Source organism: Ailuropoda melanoleuca, chromosome 2 (assembly GCF_002007445.2).
Source record: "Ailuropoda melanoleuca isolate Jingjing chromosome 2, ASM200744v2, whole genome shotgun sequence".
NCBI lineage: Eukaryota > Metazoa > Chordata > Mammalia > Carnivora > Ursidae > Ailuropoda > Ailuropoda melanoleuca.
This window is the reverse complement of record NC_048219.1, coordinates 99,819,697-99,844,813: the sequence shown is the minus strand read 5'-3', so window position 1 is coordinate 99,844,813 and position 25,117 is coordinate 99,819,697. Positions and strand designations below refer to the sequence as shown.

Sequence of the window (25,117 nt, the reverse complement as noted above, 5' to 3'; positions counted from 1 at the left end):
TTAGTCAGTTTGTATTTCAGCTTAGAGTGTACTACTACCTGTGTTATATCATGGTCCCTAAAATAACCTGTTGAGGTGAATGCTGTTATTTTGACATTTTTGTAAATGAAGGAAATGAGGCAGAAACAAGTTAAAGAGAATAAACATCTGGTGATCATCTTTCTTTTCTATTTTAAAGATTTTATTTATTTGAGAGAGAGAGTGAGCACAAGCGGGGGAGTGGCAGAGGGAGAGGGAGAAGCAGGCTCCTCACTGAGCAGAGAGCCCAGTGCAGCAGAGCTTGATCCCAGAACCCTGGGATCATGACCTGAGCCAAAGGCAGACACTTAACCAACTGAGCCACCCAGGTGCTCCATCATCTTTGTTTTGTTAATAACAGGTCTTAAGGTTGTAGTGTATAGAACAACTTTTATATCTGAATTCTTGTGACATCTAAGGTTCAAACTGAATACTGAAAATTTTAATTTGCATTATCGGCATTTGCCACTATTAGAAGAAATCAGCCATGTTAACATGATGAAGAAAACTGGCCTAAATATGCATCGTTAAATTAAATTAAATTTTATCATATAACCAGGAGATTATGAATCAGAATGTCAAAATTCTCTACATATTTTGCCTCTTAAGTGGTTTGACTGTATGTTTTTAACAGTTTTATTGAAGTGAAATAGTGTAAACTGCATATATATTTAAAGTACAGTATTTGATCAGTTTTGACATATTTATACATCCATAAAACCATCACCACACTCAATATAATGAACATACTCATTACTCCAGAGTTTCCTTGTGCCCTGGTGCAGTCCCTTCCACCACACTGCTGCATCCTAGGCAACTGCTGCTCTGCTGTCTGTCACCACAGATTACTTTGTGTTTTTTAGAATTTTATATAGTATGTACTCTTTTTTTTTGATCTAGCTTCTATGAGCATAATCATTTTGAGACTTGTCTATACTGTTGTATATATCAATACTTCTATTTTATTATGCACTAGTATTCCACTTTATTAATATGCCACAGGTGAATAAACATAGACCACATGTAAATAAATCCATTTACCTATTAATAGACATTTATTTTGTTTCCAGTGGTTAGCTATAACAAATACAAGTCTTTATATGGACATTTGCATTTGTTACCTGGATAGCTCATAGAGTTGGAGTAGGTTCAAAATTGTAAGAAAGTGCCAAACTGTTTTCCTGTGTTGTTGTAACACTTTGTATTCCCACCAGCAATGAATAAAAGATCCATTTTTTCCTTGTCTTTGGCAATAGTTGATGTTGTTCTGTAGTTTTGTATCTGTCCTGATGAGTATGTAGTGAAATTGTGTTATGGTTTTAATATGCACATGCCTAATGTTTAATGATGTTGAGCATCTTTTTGTGTGGCTGTTTGCAATCTGCGTATCTTCTTTGATGAAGTATCTCTTTAAATCTTTTGTTTGTCTTTAAATTAGGTTGCTTTGTTTTCTTAATACTGAGTTCTGAGAATTCTTTATATATTCTGGACACAGCTCCTTAATCTGATATATGCTCCCACTCTCTGGCCGGTCTTTTTATTCTCTTAACAGTGTCTTTTGAAAAGCAGATGTTTTAATTTTGATGAATTAGAAAATATCAATTTATTCTTTTAAGAGTCATGCTTATGGTGGTTTTCCTAAGAAATATTTGCCCAATCTAAGTCACCAGGGATTTCTTCTGTGTTTTCTTCAAGAAATTTTATTGTGTTAGATTCTGCAGAGATTTTTGATCCATTTTGAGTTAATTTTTGCATACAGTACAAGGTATGGATAGAAGTGCATTTTTTTTTTTTGCCTATTTTCAGCCATCTTTTGACATGACTAGCCTTTCTCTACTGAATTTTTGCAGGCATACCTCAGAGATATTGTGGGTTGCATTCCAGACCACCACAATTAAGCAAATAGTGTAATAAAGCAAATCAGATGAATTTTTTGCTTTCCTAGTGCATATTAAAATTATGGTTACGCTGTGCTGTGTTCTATTAAGTGTGTAGTAGTGTTATTTCTAAAAAAAAAAATACATATCTTGGGGTGCCTGGGTGACTTAGGTGGTTAAGTGTCTGCCTTTGGCTCAGGTCATGATCCCAGACTCCTGGGATTGAGTCCAATATCATGCTCCCTCTTCAGCAGGGAATTTACTTCTCCCTCTCTCTCTCTGCCTCTCTCTCTCTCTCTCATAAAATAAATAAAATATTTTTAAAAATACATAATTAAAATATACTTCATTGCTAAAAAATGCTGGGAGTTGTAATTACTGAGCTTTCTATGAGTTGTAGTTACTGATCACAGATCACTACAACAAATATAATAATAAAGAAAAATGTGGAATATTTAAAGAATTAACCAAAACGTGACACAAAGACATGAAGCGAGCAAATGCTGTTAGAAGAGTGGTACCATAAACTTGCTGGATGCAGGATTGCTACAAACCTTCAATTTGTAAAAACTCAGTATCTGCCAAGCACGATAAAATGATGTGTGCCTGTATATCTTTGTCAAAATTTAGTTGTCCATATATGTGTGGGTCTTATTCTGGCCTCTATTTTGTTTCATTCCTCTATCTTGATGCCAGTATAATGTCTTGGTTTCCGTAGCTTATAATGAATCTTAAAATCAGTAGATTTAGTCTCCCATTTTGTGTTTCTTTTTCAAAGTTGTTTTCAACTTTTTTTTTTTTTAAGATTTATTTATTTATAGAGAGTGTGCGTGTGTGTTAGCGGGGGGGGGGGGGGGGGGGCAGAAGGAGAGNGCAGAAGGAGAGCGAGAGAGAGAATTTCAAGCAGTATCCTCACTGAATGTGGAGCCTGATGCTGGGCTTGATCTCATGACCCTGATATCATGACCTGAGCCAAAACCAAGAGTTGGACACTTAACCAACTGAGCCATCCAGGTGCCCCTGAACTATTTTCATTTCAGATCTTTTCATTTTCTATTCAAGTCTCTCATTTTCATATAAATTTTAGAATTGGTTTGTCAATTTCTACAAGCAAGCCTGCTGTGGTTTTTATTGAGATTGCCTTGAATCTACAGACATCTCACCTGTGAAGACTGCATATCTCTTCACATATTTTCTTCTTTAATTTCTCTAAGCAGTGTTTTGAAGTTTTCAGTTTCAGTGCTATTGTAAATTATATTGTTTTTAAATTATAATTTTTGGTTGTTGCTAGTTTGTGGAAATACAATTAATTTTTACATATTGATGTTACATTTTGCTTTGCTAAACTCTCTTATTCTAGCAGCTTTTTTGGTAGATTTCTTCAGATTCTCTACGTAGAAGGTTATGTCATCTGCAAATATTGATAGTTTTCCTTCTTCCCTTCTAATCTCCATGACTTGTATTCGTTTTTTTTTTTGTTTGATTTTGTTTTTTGCGTAATTCTTCTGGCTCACACCTCCAATACAAGTCTGAATAGCAGTGATGAGAGCTGATAGATATCCTTGTTTCTGTTTGCTTTTTTTAATAAAGATTTTATTTATTTATTTGAGAGAGAGTGAGAGAGAGAGATCACAAGCAGTGGGGAAGGGTAGAGGGAGAAGCAGACTCCCCGTTGAGCCGGGAGCCCAACTCAGGGCTTGATCCCAGACCCTGGGATCATGACCTGAGCTGAAGGCAGATGCTAAACGACTAGCCTCTCAGGCACCCCTCCTTGTTTCTGTGCTTAAATTTTTAAAAATATTTTATTTATTTATTTGAGAAAGAGTGGGGGTGGGGAGAGGAAGTAGGAGGGAGGGGCAGAGGGAGAGAGAAGTAGACTGCCTGCAGAGTAGGTAGCCCGATGTGGGGCTCAATCCCAGGACCCTGAGATCACGACCTGAGCTAAAGGTAGCCGCTTAACTGACTGAGCCACCCAGGCGCTCCGATATCCTTGTTTTGTTTGTGATTTTAGCCATAAAGCATTCCATTTTTCAGTGTTAAGTATGATGTTAACTGTGTTTTCCACAGATGTCCTTTATCAGGTCAAGGAAGATTTGTTTGTCCTTTGCTTTGATTCTCTACCACCCATTTCATCTTTCTTGTTACTTTCTAGCTACTGCTGAGCCATGTCATTTGTTTCTTTCTGTGACAGCCTAAACCCTTTAATCTATATTTATGATGATTGAAAAATAAACTGTTTGCCATTTTGTTCTTTGAAGTTAAAAGTCAGAAAGAGTGTGCTTACTTTTGCTGAACAGAAAACATTGTATTAACATTAATAGAATTTTAAATAGAAAACTATTTTATCCTACAGTTTTAATTCACTACTCATTATGTGAATATGCCCAAGTGCTTTTTCTGTCTCTTAATTATATGTGTCCATAACTTTTATAGTTTGAATATCGCCATATATATTCAGCTCTTTTGACTTAATGTGTACAGATTTTTAATGTGTGTAGACATAAAAAGATTTATCATAATTTTAGGTCTTTCAGAATGTTTAAATTTGTATTAGTACATTGAGTATAAAGGACTGAACATTTTTGTAGATCACAGTTCATAATCTTTTTTGAAAAGAGATGGGCTCATTTCCACTGAAAGCAGTTATATATATATGTATATTAATTTTACTGAAACACTTTTCAGATTAAAAAAGAAAGCTGTAATGGAGAATTTTATTTGAACTTCTTTTTCTAAAACATCGTGGAAGGTTTAGCATATTTTTTTTTCACAAAGTTAGAATTTTCAAGTAATAAAATTCTCCAGAAATCAAACAGAATTATTGCTTTATGAAATGAAAGTAAATGTGGCAAGAAGTGTGAATATATTTAGTCTGTTGGTAACTGAATCTTGTAACTGAAAATACCATTTTATGGAGAAATCTCAAGACCTGATTAGACAGTTCATTTATGCTTTAGGTCTGAAGTGTTTAAGTCTCCCAAGAAAGTAACTCAGTACTAAAGAAACTGAGTAGCGGGAACCATGCTGAGATTCTAAGTTAAGTATTTCAGACCTAAGATTCTAAGATATACAAGATCAGAATAGCCCAGAATATATATTTAATTTCTTATACTTTTCATTTGGTCACTTTAAGGAATACTTATTCAGTGCCCAGCATCCTATAAGGTATGGGGTTGAAGGTTATGGAGGGAGATATAATGTTAATTATGTTAGAACCAGTCTCCGCCTACTTGGCATTTATGGCTTCTTATGAAGGATGCTTGCAGGAGGGCTACAAAAATAAAATATTTTATGCTAGAATACAAGTTCCATAAGAGTAAGGATTTGTGATTTTTTCCCCCTCATTGATGTATGCCAAGGGTCTGTATCAGTGCCTAGCACAATTTAACGAATATTTGCTGAATAATTAAATGTGAACGTATGACTGAATCTACTGGTAATGTACTTAGAAATTATTTCTGGAGTGCCTGGGTGGCACACGCAGTTGGTAGAGCCTGCAAATCTTGATCTCAGGGTTGGGAGTTTGAGCCCCACATTAGGCAGAGAGATTACCTTAAAAAAATAAAATACTGTTTATTTAAAAAAATTATTCCTAATGCTTTTTAATGGGAAGGATATTTTTCAGGTATGTGAATATAAAACTCAGTCTATTCCTTTAAGGTTTTTTTTCCTTCCAGAAATATATATATATATTTTTAAAGATTTTATTTATTTATTTGACAGAGATAGAGACAGCCAGCGAGAGAGGGAACACAAGCAGGGGGAGTGGGAGAGGAAGAAGCAGGCTCCCAGCAGAGGAGCCTGATGCGGGGCTCGATCCCATAACGTCGGGATCACGCCCTGAGCCGAAGGCAGACGCCCAACCGTTGTGCCACCCAGGTGCCCCCAGAAATTTTTTTTTTATTAAGTTTTAATTTTAATTCCAGTTAGTTAACACACAGTGCATTTTAGTTTCAGGTGTCCAGTATAGTGATTTAGGAATTCCATACTTCACCTAGTGCTCATCACAAGTACACTCTTTAATCCCTACCACCTATTTCCCCCATCTCCTCACCTTACTCCCCTCTGATAATCATCAGTTTGTTCTCTGTAATTAAGAGTCTGTTTCTTGGTTTGTCTTTCTTTTTTTTTCCCTTTGCTCCTTTGTGTTTTTTTTTAATTCTGCACATGAGTGAAATCATACAGCATTTGTCTTTTCTCTGACTTATTTCACTTAGCATTATACTCTGTAGCTTCATCCATGTTGTTGCAAATGGCAAGATTTCATTCTTTTTAATAGCTGAATAATATTCCTGTGTGTGTGTATGTGTGTGTGACCTCTTCTTCATCCATTCGTCAGTCTATGGACACCTGAGCTACTTTCATAATTTGGCTAGTGTAAAGCTCCTATAAACATAGGGTGCATGTATCCCTTTGAATTAGTGGTTTTCTATTCTTCGGGTAAATACCCGGTAGTGTGATTGCTGGACAGTAGGCCAGTTATATTTTTAACTTTTTGAGGAAACTCCATACTGTTTTCCACAGTGGCTATAGCAGTTTGCATTCCCACCAACAGTGTATGAGTGTTCCTTTTTCTCCACATCCTCACCAATCCCTGTTGTTTCTTGTGTTGTTGATTTTAGCCACTCTGACAGATGTGTGGTGATACCTCATTGTAGTTTTGATTTGCATTTCTCTTATGGAAAGTGATGATGAGCATCTTTTCATGTGTCTGTTGACCCTCTATATATGTCGTCTTTAAAGAAATGTCTGTTCTCGTCAAGAAATATTTTTTAAAATTTAAAGATCACTATTAATGAATTTTTTCTCAAAGGTTAGTGCATAACATTAAATAATCAAATAAAGTTATTTAAGGCTCTCAATTAGCAGGGTGTAAACTAGTGAGGTTTTATGGTAAGTTATGGGAGGCCAACATCTTGTGACAATCCATATTTAAGAGTGTTGAATATTTAGAATAGATAGTGCATCTCTGTAGTTGGTCTTAGCAAAGCAAATTTATTCTTTTAAAGTTAGTTAACATTATCTTAAATACTTTCTCCCCATTATTGTTAGTGACTTGAGGTTGAGAAGAACATTTTGGTATTAATAGCTACTTGAGTTTGTATGTGAAGCTTTATTGTATAATTTATTTATTTTAAGATTTTATTTTTTTATTTGACAGAGAGAGACAGCCAGCAAGAGAGGGAACACAGGCAGGGGGAGTGGGAGAGGAAGAAGCAGGCTCCTAGCAGAGGAGCCTGATGTGGGGCTCGATCCCAGAACGCTGGATCATGCCCTGAGCGGAAGGCAGACGCTTAACGACTGCGCCACCCAGGTGCCCCTTATTGTATAATTTAAAAAATATGTAAGTCTGGGGGCACCTGGGTGGCTCAGTCTGTTAAGCATCTGACTCTTGATTTCCACTCAGATCATGTTCTCAGGGTTGTGAGATTGAGCCCCAAGTTGGGCTGTGTGCTCCGGGGGAGGGGGGGAGTCTGCTTGAGATTCTCTGCCTCTCTCTCTGTCCTTCCCACCAGTTGTGTGCCCTCTCTATCTCTCTCCCTCTCTAAAATAAATAAAATATCTTTAAAAATAAAAAACATGTAAATCTGAAAAACATTTTTATTCATGAACATAAATATAAGGAACTTGAGATTTTGAGGATAGAGGGTAGGTACATTTTGTTCTATTATAAAACATTTACGTATGTTAATTATGATTTTCTAAGGTCTTATTATGAGTGCTTTTTGTTTGATTATTTCCTACTTAGGGTAGCCAAGTTTAGGTTTCTCTGGTCTGTAAAGAACAGTGACTTTTAACCTTACTTATAATCCACTTCACTTGTTTAAACATGGAACCAATAGATGGGTTACTTTCAGGATATGTTTATCTAAGTATGTTGTCCAAGAGTAGATCTGGGTAGTCTCTAAAAACATGTGACTTAGTTTTCTAAAAAACTGCATATCTGCGGAAAGGCTACTGAGTGTTCTGTTTGTTTTTGCCAAAAATGGAAGTAATACCCAGTACAGTATTTGCTTAATGTTAATAATTGGTTTTCAGAATATTGAAAAGTGCTGTTTGCACATGACTTTGTAAATAATATTCACAATAAAGTTATAATATTTAAAGCATAAAGGGCACCTGGCTGGCTCAGTCAGAAGAGCATGCAACTCTTGATCGTGGAATTGTGAGTTCGAGTCCCATGTTGGCTGTAAAGATTACTTACATAAATAAATAAACTTTAAAAAAAAAGCATATTAGCATTCCCTAGACCACAATTTGAGAGTTGTGTGAGATAACATAAACTAGACTATGGTGAGTTGCCACCAAGGAGAAAAGTAAAGAGTTTTTAAAAATGGATAGTCTTTCTTTGAGTTTTTGAAAGTTTGTGTGTAGCATGGAGGATGATCAGAAGAGCCCCCTGGAAACATTTGATATTTTTCTCAACTGGGACTCTAAACAGTTATGTTCTCTTCACGTCTTTAAAAGAACATTTTGCTCTTATAAGTGAATGGAAAAATTTGGAAGTGCTCTAGGAAAAGGTGTCTCTTCTGAGAAAAGCAGACACTTACCTGCCAGCTGGATGTCATGTATTAAGATGCTCATAACCTTTCAGGAGTGTGTTTTCAAGATGTAATGGAAATTCTGACTAGACTTATTTGGCTTATTGTTACCTTATTTCTTCTCACTTATGGGCAGATAGGTTGTCACTGGCATAATTTTGCCATTTGTCAAGTGGTATGTATCTTAAAGGGAGATACTTTTAAAGACTATGAGAAAATCTCATATGAAAGTATCTGGGTGAGTTACATAGAGATTTCATTGAAACAAAAAAAAATTTCATTGAAATCATTAATCTAGGTTCAAGTGCAAATGTCAAAAGTAAATGTGCCAGTAAATGGGGAAGACTGGTTTTGACAGAATACATTGGTATCTTTTGATCTTGTCATTCCTGTACCATTCTTTGACATTGGGATACCTTTGTAACATCAACCAGTGTTCTTTTTTTGGTAGCTCCCCCTACTGTTAAAACTAATTTGCCGATTTTGCTGTTACTTAGGAATTTCTTAGTCTTTGCCCACTTTCTTTGTCTGGACCACTCACTCCAGGTGAAGGGAGAGCAGGATTGGGGAGAAGAGAAATACATATATTCAGTACAGACAAGACTGGAACACGCACAAAGAGATGATTATGTGTGTTGCTTCATATTTTATTTTTTCTTTTTAGCTTTACAATAAGTCTTTGCATTAGAGAAAATCCATTTATATTTTTAATGCTTAAAAGTTTATAGTCTTTATAATAGTTCTATTTGAAGGTTCTCTTTGTTTTTTTGTTTTTTTAAGTAAGCTCCACGTCCAGTGTGGAGCTCAGTGCAGGGCTTGAACTCAGGACCCTGAGATCAAGACCTGAGCTGATCAAGAGTCAGATGCTTAATTGACTTATTATTTCATATTTTCTATCTCTGGTGACTGTTTGTTGATTGAGTAGGACCATCGTGAAACGTGTATTAGTTTTCTATTGATGTGTAATGAATTACCTCAAATTTGGCAGTTTAAAACAACACATTTATTTTCCCCCAGTTTCTGTGGGGTCAGGAGGATGGGTGCAACTTGGTTGTATTTCACATAGTTGCAATCTAGATGTTGACCAAACTTTGGGAGCCTGGGTTCTTTTCCAAGCTCATGTGATTGTTTATGAATACAGTCAGATAGAGGGCTGAGGTCTCTAGTTTCTCGCTGGCTGTCAGCTCCTAGAGGCCCCTTTCACAGGTCATCTCACAACAGGGCAGACCATGTCTTTTAAGCCAGCAGAATTTCTTTTACTTCAGGAAGTTCCCAATTTTTTAAGGGCTTCCACTTAAGTCAGGCCCACCAAGGGTACTCTTTCTTTTGATTTACTCAGTTGACTTGGGACTTTAATCACATCTGCAAAATCCTTACCCTTCACGTAATTGTAGAAGGAAAAATGTCATCAAATTTCTTAAGTCTTTGCCACACTCAAGTAGAGGGTATTGTACTGTTATCTGTTTGATTAGTTAAGAATAAGAAAATTAGGGGCGCCTGGGTGGCACAGCGGTTAAGCATCTGCCTTTGGCTCAGGGAGTGATCTTTTCGTTATGGGATTGAGCCCCACATCAGGCTCCTCTGTATGAGCCTGCTTCTTCCTCTCCCACTCCCCCTGCTTGTGTTCCCTCTTTCACGGGCTGTCTCTATCTCTGTCGAATAAATAAAATCTTTAAAAAAAAATATAAGAAAATTAAAAGTTTTAAAATAACATTCACTTATTCCTTTTTAAAATTTTTTACTAAGTTCATTTAGCCACCATACAGTACATCATTAGTTTTTGATGTCGTGTTCAATGATTCAGTAGTTACATATAAGACCCAGTGCTCATCACATCACGTCTATTCCTTTGATACTTTTCTTTATGTAGATCTGAGTTTTGACCTCTATTATTTTACTTCCATCTAAAGAACTTCTTTTAAAATATCTTGCAAGGCTGGTCCACTGGCAACAAATCCTTCTCCCCATTTTTTGTCTGAGAAACTGTTTATTTCTCTTTCTCTTTTGAAAGACGATTTTGCAGGATATAGAATTCTAGGTCTTGTAGGGTTTTTTTCCCTCAACATTTTAAATATTTCACTCTACTTTCTTCTTGTTTGCATGCTTATGTAGTTAGATGTGTTCTTATATTTGCTTCTCAATAAGTAAGCTGTTTTTTTCCTCTGACTTCTTTCAGGATTTTTAAAACTCTGATTTGTAGTTTTTAAATGATATGCTTAGGTATAGGTAGGTTTTTTTGACATTTTTCCTTCTTGGTGTTCTCAGAGCTTTTTGAATATGTGGTTTGATGTTTGACATTAATTTGGGGAAACTCTCAGTCATTATTGTTTCAAATATGTTTCTTTTCTTCCCCTCTCTTCATATATCTATGTCACACCTTTTTTTGTCCCACAGTTTAGGTGTTCTGGTTTTTTTGTTTTTTTTTTTCAATCTTTTTTCCTTTTGCTTTTCGATTTTTGAGGATTCTATTGATATATCCTCTAGCTCAGAGATTGTTTGTTGTGCCCAATACATGTCTATCAGAAAGCATTCTTCATACATGTTACAGTGTTCTTTACCTGTAACATTTCTTTTTGGTTCTTTTCTTAAGATTTCCATTTCTGTGCTCACATTGCCCGTCTGTTCCTGCATGGTGTCTACAATATCCATTAGAATCTTTAACATATTAATCATAGTTGTTTTAAATTCTCTGTGATAATTCCAACATCCCTTTCATGTCTGGTTCTGATGCTTGCTTTGTCCTTTCAAATTGTGTTTTTTTGCCTTTTAGTATGCCTTTGAAATTTTTTTTTAAAAATATTTTATTTTTAAGTAATCTCTACACCCAACGTGGAGCTCGAACTTACAACACCGAGATCAAGAGTTACATGCTGTACTGACAGCCAGCCAGGCACCCCTGTAAATTTTTGATAGTTAGGCGTGATGTCGTGGTAAGAGGAACTGATGTAAGCAGGCCTTTAGTAGTATAGGGAGGAAAAGCATTCTGTAATCCTCTGGTTAAGTCTTAATATTTTAGTGAGCCTATGCTTCTGGACTATGAATGTCACAGGGTTTCTCAGGGTATTTTTCCCCTTTTAGATGGGACAGAATGGCTTAAAGTGGACTCGAGTGCGTTATTTCTGTTCTCCCACTGGAAGGTTAGAGTCAGCTGGAGTTGAGCTTTTTCTTTGCCTCAGGTCATTTAGGTTCTAGTTTACTAATTTCTCCCAAGGACAGGTGTTGTTAAGAAGAACAGAGTGCTCTGGTGTATTTAATAAAGTCTTGGTATATGTGTGTGTATGTGCATCTATGTTCACCCCTGGCAGAAGGCTTAAGGCTACTTTTCTCCATGCTTACTATGGGAATCTAGTTGGATTCCTGGAAGTAAATCTCACAATATTGTGGGAGTCCTCCTATGACTGGGCCCCCTGGAGTTTTTAACTTTCGGAATTGTCCACATTGGGCCTCCTGCAATTTGCCAGTTACAGTTCAGATTTTCCTACTCGTGTACTGGCTCCCCTGGTGGTTTCTGCTTATGAGTCTCTACTTGAGACCCTTTGTATTTGCCTGTCTCTTTGGTCTTGGGGGGCAGTGGTTTGCCCTGTGTCTTCTCTCTCGTGAATCCAAGCAGCCTTGGTGATTTTCCAGTCTGTTCTACTTTTTACTTGTTAAAGTGGGGTGGAGACTTGCAAGCTCTTAACATGTGGAACCAGAAACCACCAATCTCTGTCTTTTAATTGGTGAATCTTACTTGGCTAGCCCTTTTGTCAACTGCTAAAGCTGTTTTCTTTTTTAAAAAAATATTTTATTTATTTATTATGTCCGAAAGAGGGAGAGAGAGCACAAGCAGGGGGAACAGCAGGCAGAGGGAGAAGCAGGCTCCCCACTGAGCAAGGAGCCCAATGTGGGACTCGATCCTGGGACCCTGGGATCATGACCTGAGCCAGAAGCAGATGCTTAACTGACTGAGCCACCCAGGCTTCCCTAAAGCTGTTTTCCTTATACAATTCTCATATCGTGTAACACTGACTTTTACTTTTAGCTTTAATCCTTTTGACATGAACAGTCTGTGATGTCAACTGCGGTTATTGAATACCACTGATTTGAATTGGTGTTTTTTAAATTATTTTTTGCTTACTCATTATTCAGATTTCTTACTACTTGTTACTTACCCATATTTAAATTCCGTATACTTGTGTTTCTAATATATTTTATTTCGTCTCTCTAAGAGGGAAGTTTTGTGTATTTTAAACTTTGAATCCTTGAATGTCTGAGAATATCTTTAGCTTTATTCTTCCCCATGAATGCTCATTTTTTTGGTATGTGATTCTGTGTTTCATATAATTTTCAGAACTTGAGAGCTACATATTCATTGCCTTTCCCACTCCCCCTGCCTATCCCCCCTCTTCATTGCCTTTTAACATCAAGTATTGCTGACACCAATGTGTTATCTGTTCTTTTACAGGCAATGTCATTTTTTCCCCTCTTAGGTTAAAAATTGAGAAGCAAAGATCTGTAGCCTTATGTTTTCTATTTTGTTTTTGTTTTCTTGAGAATAATAAGAATAATCCTATTAGAATTAGTTTAAATTTGAGGACAGTTAAAATGAAGGGTATTCTTGTATTTAAAAAAATTGAACAAACTCCCATGTTTCCCCCAAATCTTAAGTTTAGTAAAGGTAAGGGTCCTTTAGAGGGAAACAGTCTTCCCTCCTGTTGCTATTCTACAGTGTTTTTAAATGTTTGCATCAGTGAGTAAATGTCCAGCTTCCTAAGGTAACATATTCTCCTACCCCTTTTTTGGCTACTCCCAAATTCATATATTTTGAATTGGATTATGACTTCGGAACAATTTGTGTGTTGTTTTCTCAATGGAACAGTTCAAAATAAAGCTCTTCCAGGCAGTTTGAATTTTAGTTTAAATGATGAATTATATACAGTATCTTTTTTTTATACCTACAATTTTTATTGGTGTTTCAAAAGTTATAACTGCTTTTTACTTAAGTGTTAATTGAAAATTATATAATAACCTTGGTGTTTTAAACTACTTCGTATTTTCAGCTATTCTTTTGTTTAGTGAATTTTTTTTTTTCAACTTAGACCGAGTGTGGACAGTAATGACCTCACGTTTCCGATTGCCTGCTGGCAGAACCTACAATGTACGAGCATCAGAGTTGGCCCGAGACAGACAGCATACGGAGGTGGTTTGCAACATTCTTCTTCTGGATAACACTGTACAAGCTTTCAAAGTTAATGTAAGTATTTTATATTTTTTTTCTTTTAATAATTTCTGATTATAAATCTGAGTTTCGATTATATTTTAAAACTAAAACTGTTTAATTGTAGTACAGTTTGAAAAGCCTTATTCAATGAAGAAAGTCTTTTTAGTATGGGTTTGTAAGCTTCTGGTATAAGTTCTGATTTAAATTGGGTCTTCAAGAAGTTGACAAACGAATAGTGCAGTATGATCAGTGGAGTAGATCAGTAGTATGTGGGTGGTTTTTATAAACGTGCTTGAGGTGCTTGAAAGGAATTTGTTCTCCTAAATAATTTATACATCTTGTTTGTAATCTTTCTTGTATTGTCTGTGAATAAAACTTGCTAAACAAAGATAAAGGACAGTCCTGATCTTATCCGAGTCTTGTCTGAAATACTTATTCAACAAATATTTGTTCATCCTATTTGTATCTATCTTTATTTGCTTAACATTATTGCGAGTTTCACCCGTGTGGTACGCTAACATTTTTTGGTTCATTTTCATTACTTTATAGTACTCTAGTGTATGAATACACCACAATTTACTTATTCATTTTTTTTTGTCACCATTTACTTGTCCAGTTTACTGTTGGTGTGTATTTGGGTTTTTTCTACTTTGGGCTCTGGTCAGTAACATTACTATGAACATTCTTGTGTCTGTCTTGCTATATACAAGGGTTTTTTTTTGTTTTTGTTTTTTTTAAATTTCAAACCTGCAGAAGAGTTGGAAGAATAGTATAATGAATACCCACAGTGGCAGGTAGGTGGCTCAGTTGGGTCAGTGTCTGCTTTCAGCTCAGGTCATGATCCCAGAGTTCTGGGATCGAGCCCCATTCCAGGCTTTCTGCTCAGCAGGGGAGTCTTTCTCCCTTTCCTTCTCCCTCTGCCGCTCTCCCCACGTGTGCTTTCTCTCTCTCAAATAAATAAAATCTTAAAAAAAACAAAACAAAACAAATACCGACATACCTTTTAGCTAGACTGATCCGTTGTTAACATTTTGCACATTTGCTTTATTTACCTTTTTCTGTGTGTTTCCTCTGAACCTTCTGAAAGTTAGTGGTACACTTCTCTGGTAAGTACTTCAGCGGCTTAGGAACCTCATATATTACCACAGAACCACTATCACCCTCAAAAATCAAACATTATGAAAATGATAGTAGCTGGTATATAGTCCATATTCAGACTGGATTCCTCATTTCTCATTTCTATATCTCCAAGATAGCACCTTCCATCTGATTCCTGCTGTATTACCTGGGTAGTGATATAAAATATTAATCTGCTGAAGTCCTGCCATTTATGACAGTCTGGACAGATATAGGCTTATGCTAAGTGAAATAAGTCAGAGAAAAATAAATACTGTCTGATTTTACAGAAAAAAAGCTGACCTCAGAAACAAAGTAAAATGATACTTTCTAAGGGTTGGGAAGTGGGAGAAATGGAGAAATTGGTCAAACGGTACAAACTTCTAGTTATGAGTAAGTTCTGGGGATCTAATATACAGCATGGTGACTGTAGTCAGTAGTACTGTTCTATATTCTTGAAAGTTGCTAAGGGAGTTAATCTTAAATGTTTTCAGAACACGCAAGAAAGGTAATGTGTGAGGTGACGAATGTACTAACTAACTTTATCATGGTAATTATTTCACAGTTGTATGTGTATCAAATCATCTTGTCATACACCTTACACTTACACAAAGTCATATATAAATTATATGTCCATAAAGTTGGGGAAAATAAAATATTAATCTTCTTTAACAGTTTCTTAAGCTTTAAATTTTCTGTATTACTGTATAATGTGATTGCTAACTTATCTTTTTTTACCGAAACTCCGGGCCAGTTCACATTGGAAAAGGGACTGTAGAGTAGTACCTCTAAGGGTATTATCTAACATACCCAACTAATATGCTTTTCTAAAACGTTAAGCTTTAATTTTTTTTTTGTATTCTGTGATCTGTTAATAGATAATATAGGTTGCCAACAAGGGATAATATTCATGAAGGGAATTCTTCATAAAAATTTTTAGTTAATGGAAACTCATGTCTTAGGAATTGATACAAGAAAATAAGCCCCTTTTTCTGTTATTGACTCATTAAAATTCTTTTGGGGGAACTTTAAATAATAACTCGTAATATTAGTTAATATTTACTTTTTATTTTAACTTAGTTTTGTATTTGTTTCAAAATATTGCAGATGGATTTGCTGTGTTTCCCATATAGCAAAATATTTTCTGTTGGACACTTTAGTTAATAGTGGAATGTTGTATTTTTCAATATAGTAAACAGTGTTCTAATTGCTCCTTTAGAGAGATATATATTTAATATATTTATGGATTTTTATTATATATTATGTATTTAAGTATCAGTTCTAATACAATTGAGTGCATTACTACTAGAATGATAAATATTATATGGTACTAGAAACTTTCTCTACCATTACTTCAGGTCATCAACAAACTTACGAGGAACAATATGAGAAATTGACTGTTGGATATGTAGTATATTTATTCCTCTGGGTATTTGAACCCAAGTCATTCAGAATGTCTGAGTTGCTTTGTAGTTCTGTGTAGATGCTGCATATTTTAATCTGTTTGAATGGCTCTCTAGGCATGCCGTTTATAATCTGTACAGCATTAATAGTCTAGCCTGCACATTAAGAGGGGAGTTCGAACCTCTGGTATTTGTTCTTTGTGTCCACTAACTGCCATTAAGTCTCAGAAATACCCACCGTGGGCAGCTGCTAGTTTCACCAGCATCTCTGTATTCACTGGGAAGGAGAACTGCTCAGTTTCTTCTGGAGATCACCAAGCAATGATTTGTAACATCTTAGCTGTTGGAATTATTCCCTTCCCTGAAAGATTTCTATACCACAAATGAAATGTTCATTGTTGCTAGAGTCTGTTTTTTTCCCATTAGGTATTCATCTCATCAAAACCTTTTCTACATATTTTCCTGGGAGAAAATGATTTAATGAAGAAGTTGATATAACCTCTTTAGTTCCTTTTTTTCTTTGTCTGTTGTAGACACAGGATTGAGATAAGCCTGTTAGCATTGCTTCAGTTTGAAGTTCCATTTTCACTGTAGTTTTGGCACAACCATTTATTTTACTGTAGCCAGCCTATAGAATGTATTTTCTCTCTCATGTCCTTGTCAGTCACTAAAAACATGTTTCCAATAAATACTTTAAAATATATAGTACTTTCTTCCATGTATGGGACCTCATCTAGAAGACTCAAAGGCTGGCAGCTAGAATCATCTGAAGGTTTATTCACTCATATGACTATTACCTAAGACCTTAGCTGAGGCTTAAACACGTATGTGATGTATCTGTGTGCCCTGGGCTTCTTCAGAGCACAGTGGCTGTATTCCAAAGGTGAGCATCCATAGAGTGGGAGCCAGGCTGTAGCCATATTGCCTTTTATGATCTGGCTTTGGAAATCACATAATACCACTTCCACCATATTCTGTTTGTCAGTGGTATCACAAGGTCACACTCAGGATCAGTGAGAGGAAAATTTATTCAGCACACATTATTCAGTGTACAGTTCTAAGGTGCTTCATAGATAGCACTGTTCAAACACAGGGAACAAAACTTAACTGTTCAGGAATTTCTTTTTTTTTTTTTTTTTTTTTTTGGCTTTTATTTTTGCCTACATTGAATTTTACCTCAGTTTACTTTTTTATTTTATTTTAAAAATTTTTTATTGTAAGTAGACTCCATGTCTAACATGGGGCGTGAACTCATGACCCTGAGATCAAGAGTCACACATGCTCTACCAGTTGAGCTTGCCAGGGGCTCCTCCCTCAGTTTACTTTTTGGAAATAAAATTATCTTAAAAGTACCAAAGCTGTTCTCTAAAGTGTTTTATTTGTTATCTATCTTTATGTACTTAAGAATAACTGATAATTTTTTAATGATACCAGTACCTCAGTTGTTAACGAAAGATACCATAAATCAGAGATTTTGTTTTCTCTTGAAATAAGGTGAAATTCAATTAATACATACTTTAGTTATGTGATAATTGCAGTTGATAAATATTTAGTTGGCTGAACCTTATGCTTTTTTTTGTCTGTTAAATAATATGTTAACCAATTTAGTAGTATAAACCAAGTTACAAAGGTAGGGTTAGCAGGTGGATGTGGATTGAGATGGGAAACTAAAGGAATATAAGGATGGTGAATTTAGCTAAGCGTACGTATTTGTTTTTGTTTTGTCTTAGAGAGAGGATGAGTGAGGGCGTAGGGGCAGAGGGTTGGAGAGAGAATCCCAGGCAGGCTTCATGCCCAGGTGGAGCCCAACACAGGACTGATCTAACGACCCCAAGATCGGGACATGAGCCCAAACCAAGAGTCTGACGCCCAACAGACTGAGCCACCCAGGCACCCTTACTTATTTGTAATCTGTAGTCAGGTATCTGTAAAAGAAGATAGAATTTTAGGGATATTTTTCCCCCTGGTTATTGTTCCATTGACTTTACAAATTGTGTATGTGAGACAATAAGTTTAGAGTCATTAGGTTATTTACCCAGGCAATTGCAGAGCCAGGAGAGAGAGTGTGTGTGTGTGTGTGTGTGTGTGTGTGTGTGTGTGAGAGAGAGAGAGAGAGTGTGTGTGTGTGTGAGAGAGAGTGTGTGTGAGAGAGAGAGAGAGTGTGTGTGTGTGAGAGAGTGTGTGTGTGTGTGAGAGAGAGAGTGTGTGTGTGTGTGAGAAAGAGAGAGTGTGTGTGTGTGTGTGAGAGAGAGAGAGTGTGTGTGTGTGTGTGATAGAGAGAGAGAGAGTCTGTTAGCACCTCTTGTCAACATTTTAACTATTATTTTATTAAGTGTCATTTTCCAGCCCTACTTAAATTTGATATTTTAGTTCCTTTAAAAATACTATCATTTACATGTCACCCAAATTCCGTCAGAAGTGTTTTGTTTTACATATATTGGTTTATTCATGTATACAATTAAAGATTTTTTTAAAGATTTATTTATTTTAGAGAGAGAAAGCACAAGGAAGGAGGGACAGAGGGAGAGGGAGAGAGAATCTCAAGCAGACTCCATGCTGAACCTGACACAGGGCTTGATCTCATGACTGACACTGAGATCATGACTCTAACCGAAACCAAGAGTTGAGGCTTAACCAACTAACCACCCAGGCACCCCAAGATTTTTTAAAAATTTATTTTGGAGGGAGAAAGAGTGAGTGAGTGAGGGAGGGAAGGGGCAGAGGAAGAGAATCTTTCAAGCTGATTCCCTGCTGAGCGCAGAGCCCAATGCGGGGCTTGATGCCGTGACCCGTGAGATCACGACCTAGCCAAAACCAAGGGTTGAGCACTGAACGGACTGAGCCACCCAGGCGCCCCTCATGTATATAATTTAAAAAACCAAATGGTTTTTAAAATGTTATAACAAAAACTAGCAGATTCCTGCCTTAGAAAAAAACCACATTCAACACATTTAGTTTCTTTCTCCTATTTATTATTATGGTTGTAAGAAACATGCTTATATTATTTCTGGTTTTTTTCCCTGCCTTTTTTGTTGTCATATTCTGTATTTACTTTGAAGGATGCGACTTTAGATCTCTTACACTTCTTTTCCCCGCTCCATGCATAGATCCTTCCTTTCTGTTATCTTTTCAGTAAACAAAATAGTTATGTAATAATATTTGGTTAGTTCAGTAGTTCTTTTCGCTGAAGAGAAATCCTCCTATTATCTGCATGGAGTTTGTGGAGCCTTGCTGGGTCTTCTTAGAACTGAGTGAGAGAAAGGAACTGGAGAGCTCTCAACTCTTGAGTATGTAGACTTGCACTTATGTAGATTTCCCTGTTTTCAGCTCAGTAAAGATGAATCAACAACTGTCTCTGAGTCCAGAGTCTTACTGGGTCATTTTCTTTAAATTTCTGGTTCTTACAGTGATGGGTAATTGGAAGGGGGGCGTGAGAGATGGTCATGGAGGAGACTGTCACTTGTATAGACTCACTTTGATTACTGTCTTTACTGTTACTTTAGTGTGTCTTAAGCAAACGTTTGTGTCCAGTCTGCCTCGCTTAACCTTGACATCTCTCAGATTGGTTTTCAACAGTATCTCCCCTGAAGGAGAATTTACTATTTACCAAGATTTTTTTAGTAAAATCACATGTTAAAATGCAGCTGGTCCTCTTTAGTGCAAAAATATGTGATAATTTGCCAATTACCATAGTGTTTGAAAATTCAGACATTGTAGTATGTCATAGATCTTTAAAGCTTTTCTTTAAAATTTTTTCCCCTAAACTGTATTATATTAAGCACTAGAAGACTCTTTATTAATCAGGTTTATAATTATGCACAGTTAAGGTTATCTTATTTCTTGGTTTTTTTCTTTAATCCTGTAATGTTTTGTGAGGTGTATATATAGTTCTTAGGTCTTGTGTCACATTTCTCATGTGTAAGTTTGTTACTGATAATGGACATTTACTTCTGAGAGATTTCCTGGACAGTTATCCAATGATGAATTTCTAAGTCTTCAGCTTGAAGACTTACTAGCTTTGTGATTATACACGTTGCTCTACCTTTTTGTGTTTTAGATTCTTCATTTGTTAAGAGAGAATAATATTTGCCTTGCATAGAGTGCTCAATAAAATGAGAGTATTTGTGAAGTATTGATGTGTCTGACTCATATATTTAGAATGGTTGATTCTTCTTTCTTCTATTGGGTATGATTTAATAGACTTAATCTATTTGGTAGTTCCAGATGTTTTCTTAGAAGAATATTATAATTAAAATTCCATAAAATAGCAATATGCTAATTGCTTTATATATATTTTCATTTATGTACTGGGTCTGTGTACTGTTTCCAACACCTAGTGTGTTTCCTAGCAATATTGATTGAAAATACATATACACAGAAATTGTAAAAATGCCAGTTTATTCTTAAAAAGTAAAGAAGAAAACAATTGTTAAGTTTATAGTTTTGAAAATTAGGTATTTTTTATCTTGGCAGTTGTAAATAAAATTGTGGGTTGTTCATATCCCCATTTAATGATAGTAATTATTGAGTGCCCAGTATATATTATGGGAAAAAATAATTGTGAAAGTAGCTGTAAACCATTAAGTTTTGGGGAGATACGTTGGATTCTTTTTAGAAAGGTACTGCAGATCAGTCTCCCTATGCCCTGGAAGTTATATAGAGATTTTTTTTTTGTTATAGTATCCATGATATACATTGTACAGTGCTTAGATCTTCAGTATAAAACTCAGGGAATGTTTGCATGTGTACACTTCTGTGGAACTACCACAAGATTAAGTCATTGAATACTTCCCTGACCAAAAAAAAAAATGATTCTCTTGTGCCCCTCTAAGTATTTCCTACTGTATTATATTTCCTCTGCTAGCTTTTTTGGGTTAATCTTTTAATATCAGACATTTAGTGATTACCTTAGAAATTACAAAATATGTCTTTACTTTTCAAAGTCTACCTTTAATACTTTAGCATGTACCCCCCAATACAAAAACCTTAGAACAGTTTAAATCCATTACCTGCCTCCTGCTATTTTGCTATTATTATGTATTATGTATTTATGTATTTTAACATCCCCCTCATATGTTATAAACATAGGTTTATATGTAAGACATTATTATAGCAATAATAATATTATTGCTTTAAACAATCAGTAGCCTGTTTTATTTGCCTTTATATCTATATTCTCTGCAGTTATTCATTTATTATATATCCATGCATCCATCTAGAATCATCTTCTTCATCCTAAAGAACTACTTTTATTATTTTTTAAATAATGTCTGTTTATGACAGATTCTTTCAACTTTTTGCCTTTCGTTACTCCTCATGTTCTGGGGGATATTTTTGCAGAGTATAGAATTCTGTGTTGATAGGTTTTTCCTTTGGTAGTTTAAAGCTGCCACTTTATTGGCTTTCATATTTCTCTTGAGAAGTCATCTTTCACTTTTACTGTGTTCTCCTGAAGAGCAAGAGAGAAGTCCTTTCCTCCCTTTTTTAAGATTTTTCTCTTTCTTTGATTTTTAGTCACCTGTCTGTAATATAGGTATATATGGTTTTGTATGTGTGTGTTTATCCTGCTTGGTACTTACAGACATTCTTGAATCTGTAGGTTGATGTCTTAATAATATTTGAAAAGTTCTCATCTTTCACTGATTCAGATATTGCTTCTGACCCATTTTCTCTTCTTCTTTTGTGCTCCAGTTATATAGTTATTTGACTACATCCCACATCTAACATGTTCTCTTTTGCTTATAATTTTTTTCTGTCCTTTGAATAGCTATTAATCTGTCTTTGCATGTGCAAATTCTGTGGGTTTTTTTTTCTGTGCTTATTCTGCTATTAAACCTATTCAAAGAGTTCCTCTATTTCACATATTTTGCAGTTCTAGAATATGTGTGTGATCATTTTCATAGATTCTAATTCTCTGGTGAAATATATCCTATTTTAATCTATTTTCTGTATTCTGACTTTGTTGTCTTTAATATGTTGTCATAGTCATTTTAAAGCTCTACGTAAGACCAATATGTAGATCACCCCTAAGTCTGTTTTTGTTGACTGTTGTGTTTCTTTATTATCAAATACTTTTCCTGCTTCACATATCTACTAATTTTGCATTGTGTGATGGATATTGTGAGTGTAATGTGGAGTAGTAGACAGCAGACTGGCCCATGGGCCAAATCCAGCCTGGTGGCTGTTGTATGGCCCATGAGCTAAGAATGGTTTTTACTTTTTTAAAGGTTTTTTTGTTGTTTTAAGAGAATGTGCAGTGGAGACTGTGACCCTCAAAACCTAAAAAGTATTTACTTTCTGACTCTACTGGAAAGATTTGCTGACCCCTGTTGTAGAAGCTTTGGATTGTTACCTTCCTCTAAGTAAAATTGCATTTTATTCTGGCAGGCAGTTAAATTGCCAGTGGGTCACTTTGAGTCTATGAAGTTTAGTTTTAGGCTTTGTTAAGGTACGTCTGTTTTGACTTTGTTTTTATTCTTAGGGCTTGGATTATCCAGGGTCTCTTGTAAACACCTGTGGTATTCATCAAGGTCTCTGTCTTCTGACTAGTCTGCACTTCATTTATTCAGAACTGTGCGAGCTTTGAAATCTTTGTTTAGCTTATAGCCTCCCAATAGCTATTCTCTTCTAGACTCCTAGGAGTCTAACTCAGTGCATGCACAGCCTAGGAGGCAGATGAGAACCAGAGGGGATTTCTTTTTTTTTTAAAGATTTTTTTATTTATCTGAGAGAGAGAGGAAGAGAGAAACTAAGCAGACTCCATGCTCAGCACAAAGCCTAACATGGGTCTCCATCTCACAACCCTGAGATCACGTCTTGAGCTGAAACCAAGAGTCTGATACTTAACTGAGTTGCACCCCCCAGGCACCCCCCAGAGGGGAATTTTTATATAGATTTTTGTAACTTTTCCTCTTTGGCTCCTTCCTGTCTAATAACAACCCCCCCCCACCCCCGTCCAGCTACCTTAGCAGTCCCAAACATTAATCTCTTCCAGCAGAATTGCCACACTGCTTGGGCTCTATTTCTCTACACCATGATTTAGAAAATGCCCTTACGGAGAAAGTCAATGTGAATATGGGATTTAATTTATCTGATTCTCTTCTATCAAGGATCATAGTGCTGTGTCAGTTATTGTCTAAGGCCCAAAATAGGCTTTTGTTTGTTTGTTTTTGTTTTGTTTTTTCTATATCTGGTCCAGCTTTTATAGATGTTTATAGCAGGACGGTATCCCAACATTAGCTACTCCATCATGACAAGAACTGAAAATCCTGATTGCTTTAAAATGTGAAAATATATCTCATTATATAATAGTGGATTTTGATTGGAAATATTTAACATGTTGCTGGCTGTGTTCTTTGTCCAATATTCAGTTGAGTGAAATAGAAAAACTCAGATCTCAGGTAAATAATAATGCTGAATGTATGCACCGTAAAAAATCAAGGTAGTCTGGGATATATTGATTTGGTGATGGGGATAAAGTGGCACTTGCTTTCCAAAGATGAAGCCTTAGGCACGTGGGCCATTGGGTTTGTTATTTTAGAAGATTTCAACTCAAGTCATCTGCCACATTTGTGATGCACCTTAAATCCTACTTGATCTGGGCTCACCTATTATCACAGAAACTTTGTTCGGCTGATCAGTTCTTAATTATTTACCTATCTTGTGTTTGTCATTTACATATCCAGCATCTTCAAAACAGTTCTTAAATATTTTAGCCCACACTGTTCATCTCTTAACTACCATACTAACAGTATATATGGAGTACAGACCTGGTAACACACTATTTTTTTTTTTTTTTACCTTATCTCATATTCTTTGAGGGAATAATCATTTAAATGTTTTTGCCATCATACTGTTTTTTTTTTGTATTGTACTGAATGTAAAGGCTGTTTGTCTAGGCCACAGGTTAGCATGAATAATTTTATGAAACTAGGTGGTTAGCATGCAGTCTCCATTTTGCTCTGTGTTTCTTTCCTGAAGTTGAATAGCATGCCTTCTCAGTTACTTGAGTCCTGTTCTTTGAGAAAGGATATATGTCATAGCTCTGTTTCTATGCTAAAACTTGCAAACATGCTTTCAATACTCATTGGGATGGTGTTGGTGACCAGAGATGTAGTTGTTGCCATATAAGTAAGCTCCGTGACTCCCTCTCTGGCGCACCACTGCCTATCCCGTTCCCCTGGGTAATTCTTTGTTCTAAGTCTCCTGTGGAACCAAGAATCCCCTGGAGGAATCCTTGGTGCCCAGTATGATTGTCTGCCCAGGGGGGTTGGTGTGGGTTGTTGGTGGTGGGTAGACTTTGCTGATCACAATACTGTAGAAAAGAACTTGCTTCTCATCTTGCTCTCCCTCTCTGGTGCACCACTGCCTATCCCGTTCCCCTGGGTAATTCTTTGTTCTAAGTCTCCTGTGGAACCAAGAATCCCCTGGAGGAATCCTTGGTGCCGTATGATTGTCTGCCCAGGGGGGTTGGTGTGGGTTGTTGGTGGTGGGTAGACTTTGCTGATCACAATACTGTAGAAAAGAACTTGCTTCTCATCTGTGTACCCATTTTGAATGTTACTCCTAACTGAAAATTAGATAGTTTAGTATCTATATATTAGAAATTTGGTTATGTATTAAAGGTAGCATCCATTTAGTCTTATTTGAGTCTTTGTGCTTATTTAACATTCTTTTCTAAAGTAAGACTTAAAATAATTATGCTTCCAAAATAAAACAACCCTGGACTTGCATATATGCATGCATTGCATGTACAGTATAGCAAATTGCTCACTTTCAGAGATCTTTACTTATCCTGAAACTCTTTTCTCCTCCTGCTTGTGAATTTAGTATAGTAATATGTCTTCCTGTTAAATATTTTTCTTGTAACTGGTTTTATGACTTTTTTCATTCACCTTCTGAATTCTACATATAATTTTTAATGTAACTTGTTTAGTTTCCACAAAGAAAAACAACAGCTGT

The 25,117-nt window shown here is 35.9% G+C and overlaps 1 protein-coding gene across 5 annotated transcripts in view; it reads left to right on the top strand.

Annotated features, from left to right (window-relative positions):
• Positions 1-25,117, top strand: part of PTPN4 (protein tyrosine phosphatase non-receptor type 4) — a 205,956-nt gene that overhangs the window by 28,059 nt on the left and 152,780 nt on the right. For 4 of the 5 annotated variants that reach the window (XM_034654399.1, XM_011222837.3, XM_034654397.1 and 1 more), the window contains exon 2: positions 13,516-13,670. In XM_034654399.1, the coding sequence (XP_034510290.1) occupies positions 13,533-13,670 (138 nt within the window). In that variant the 5' untranslated portion in view covers positions 13,516-13,532. Of the gene's footprint in view, positions 1-13,515; positions 13,671-25,117 lie in introns of those variants that run through there. The other variant, XM_034654400.1, reaches the window with a different exon arrangement.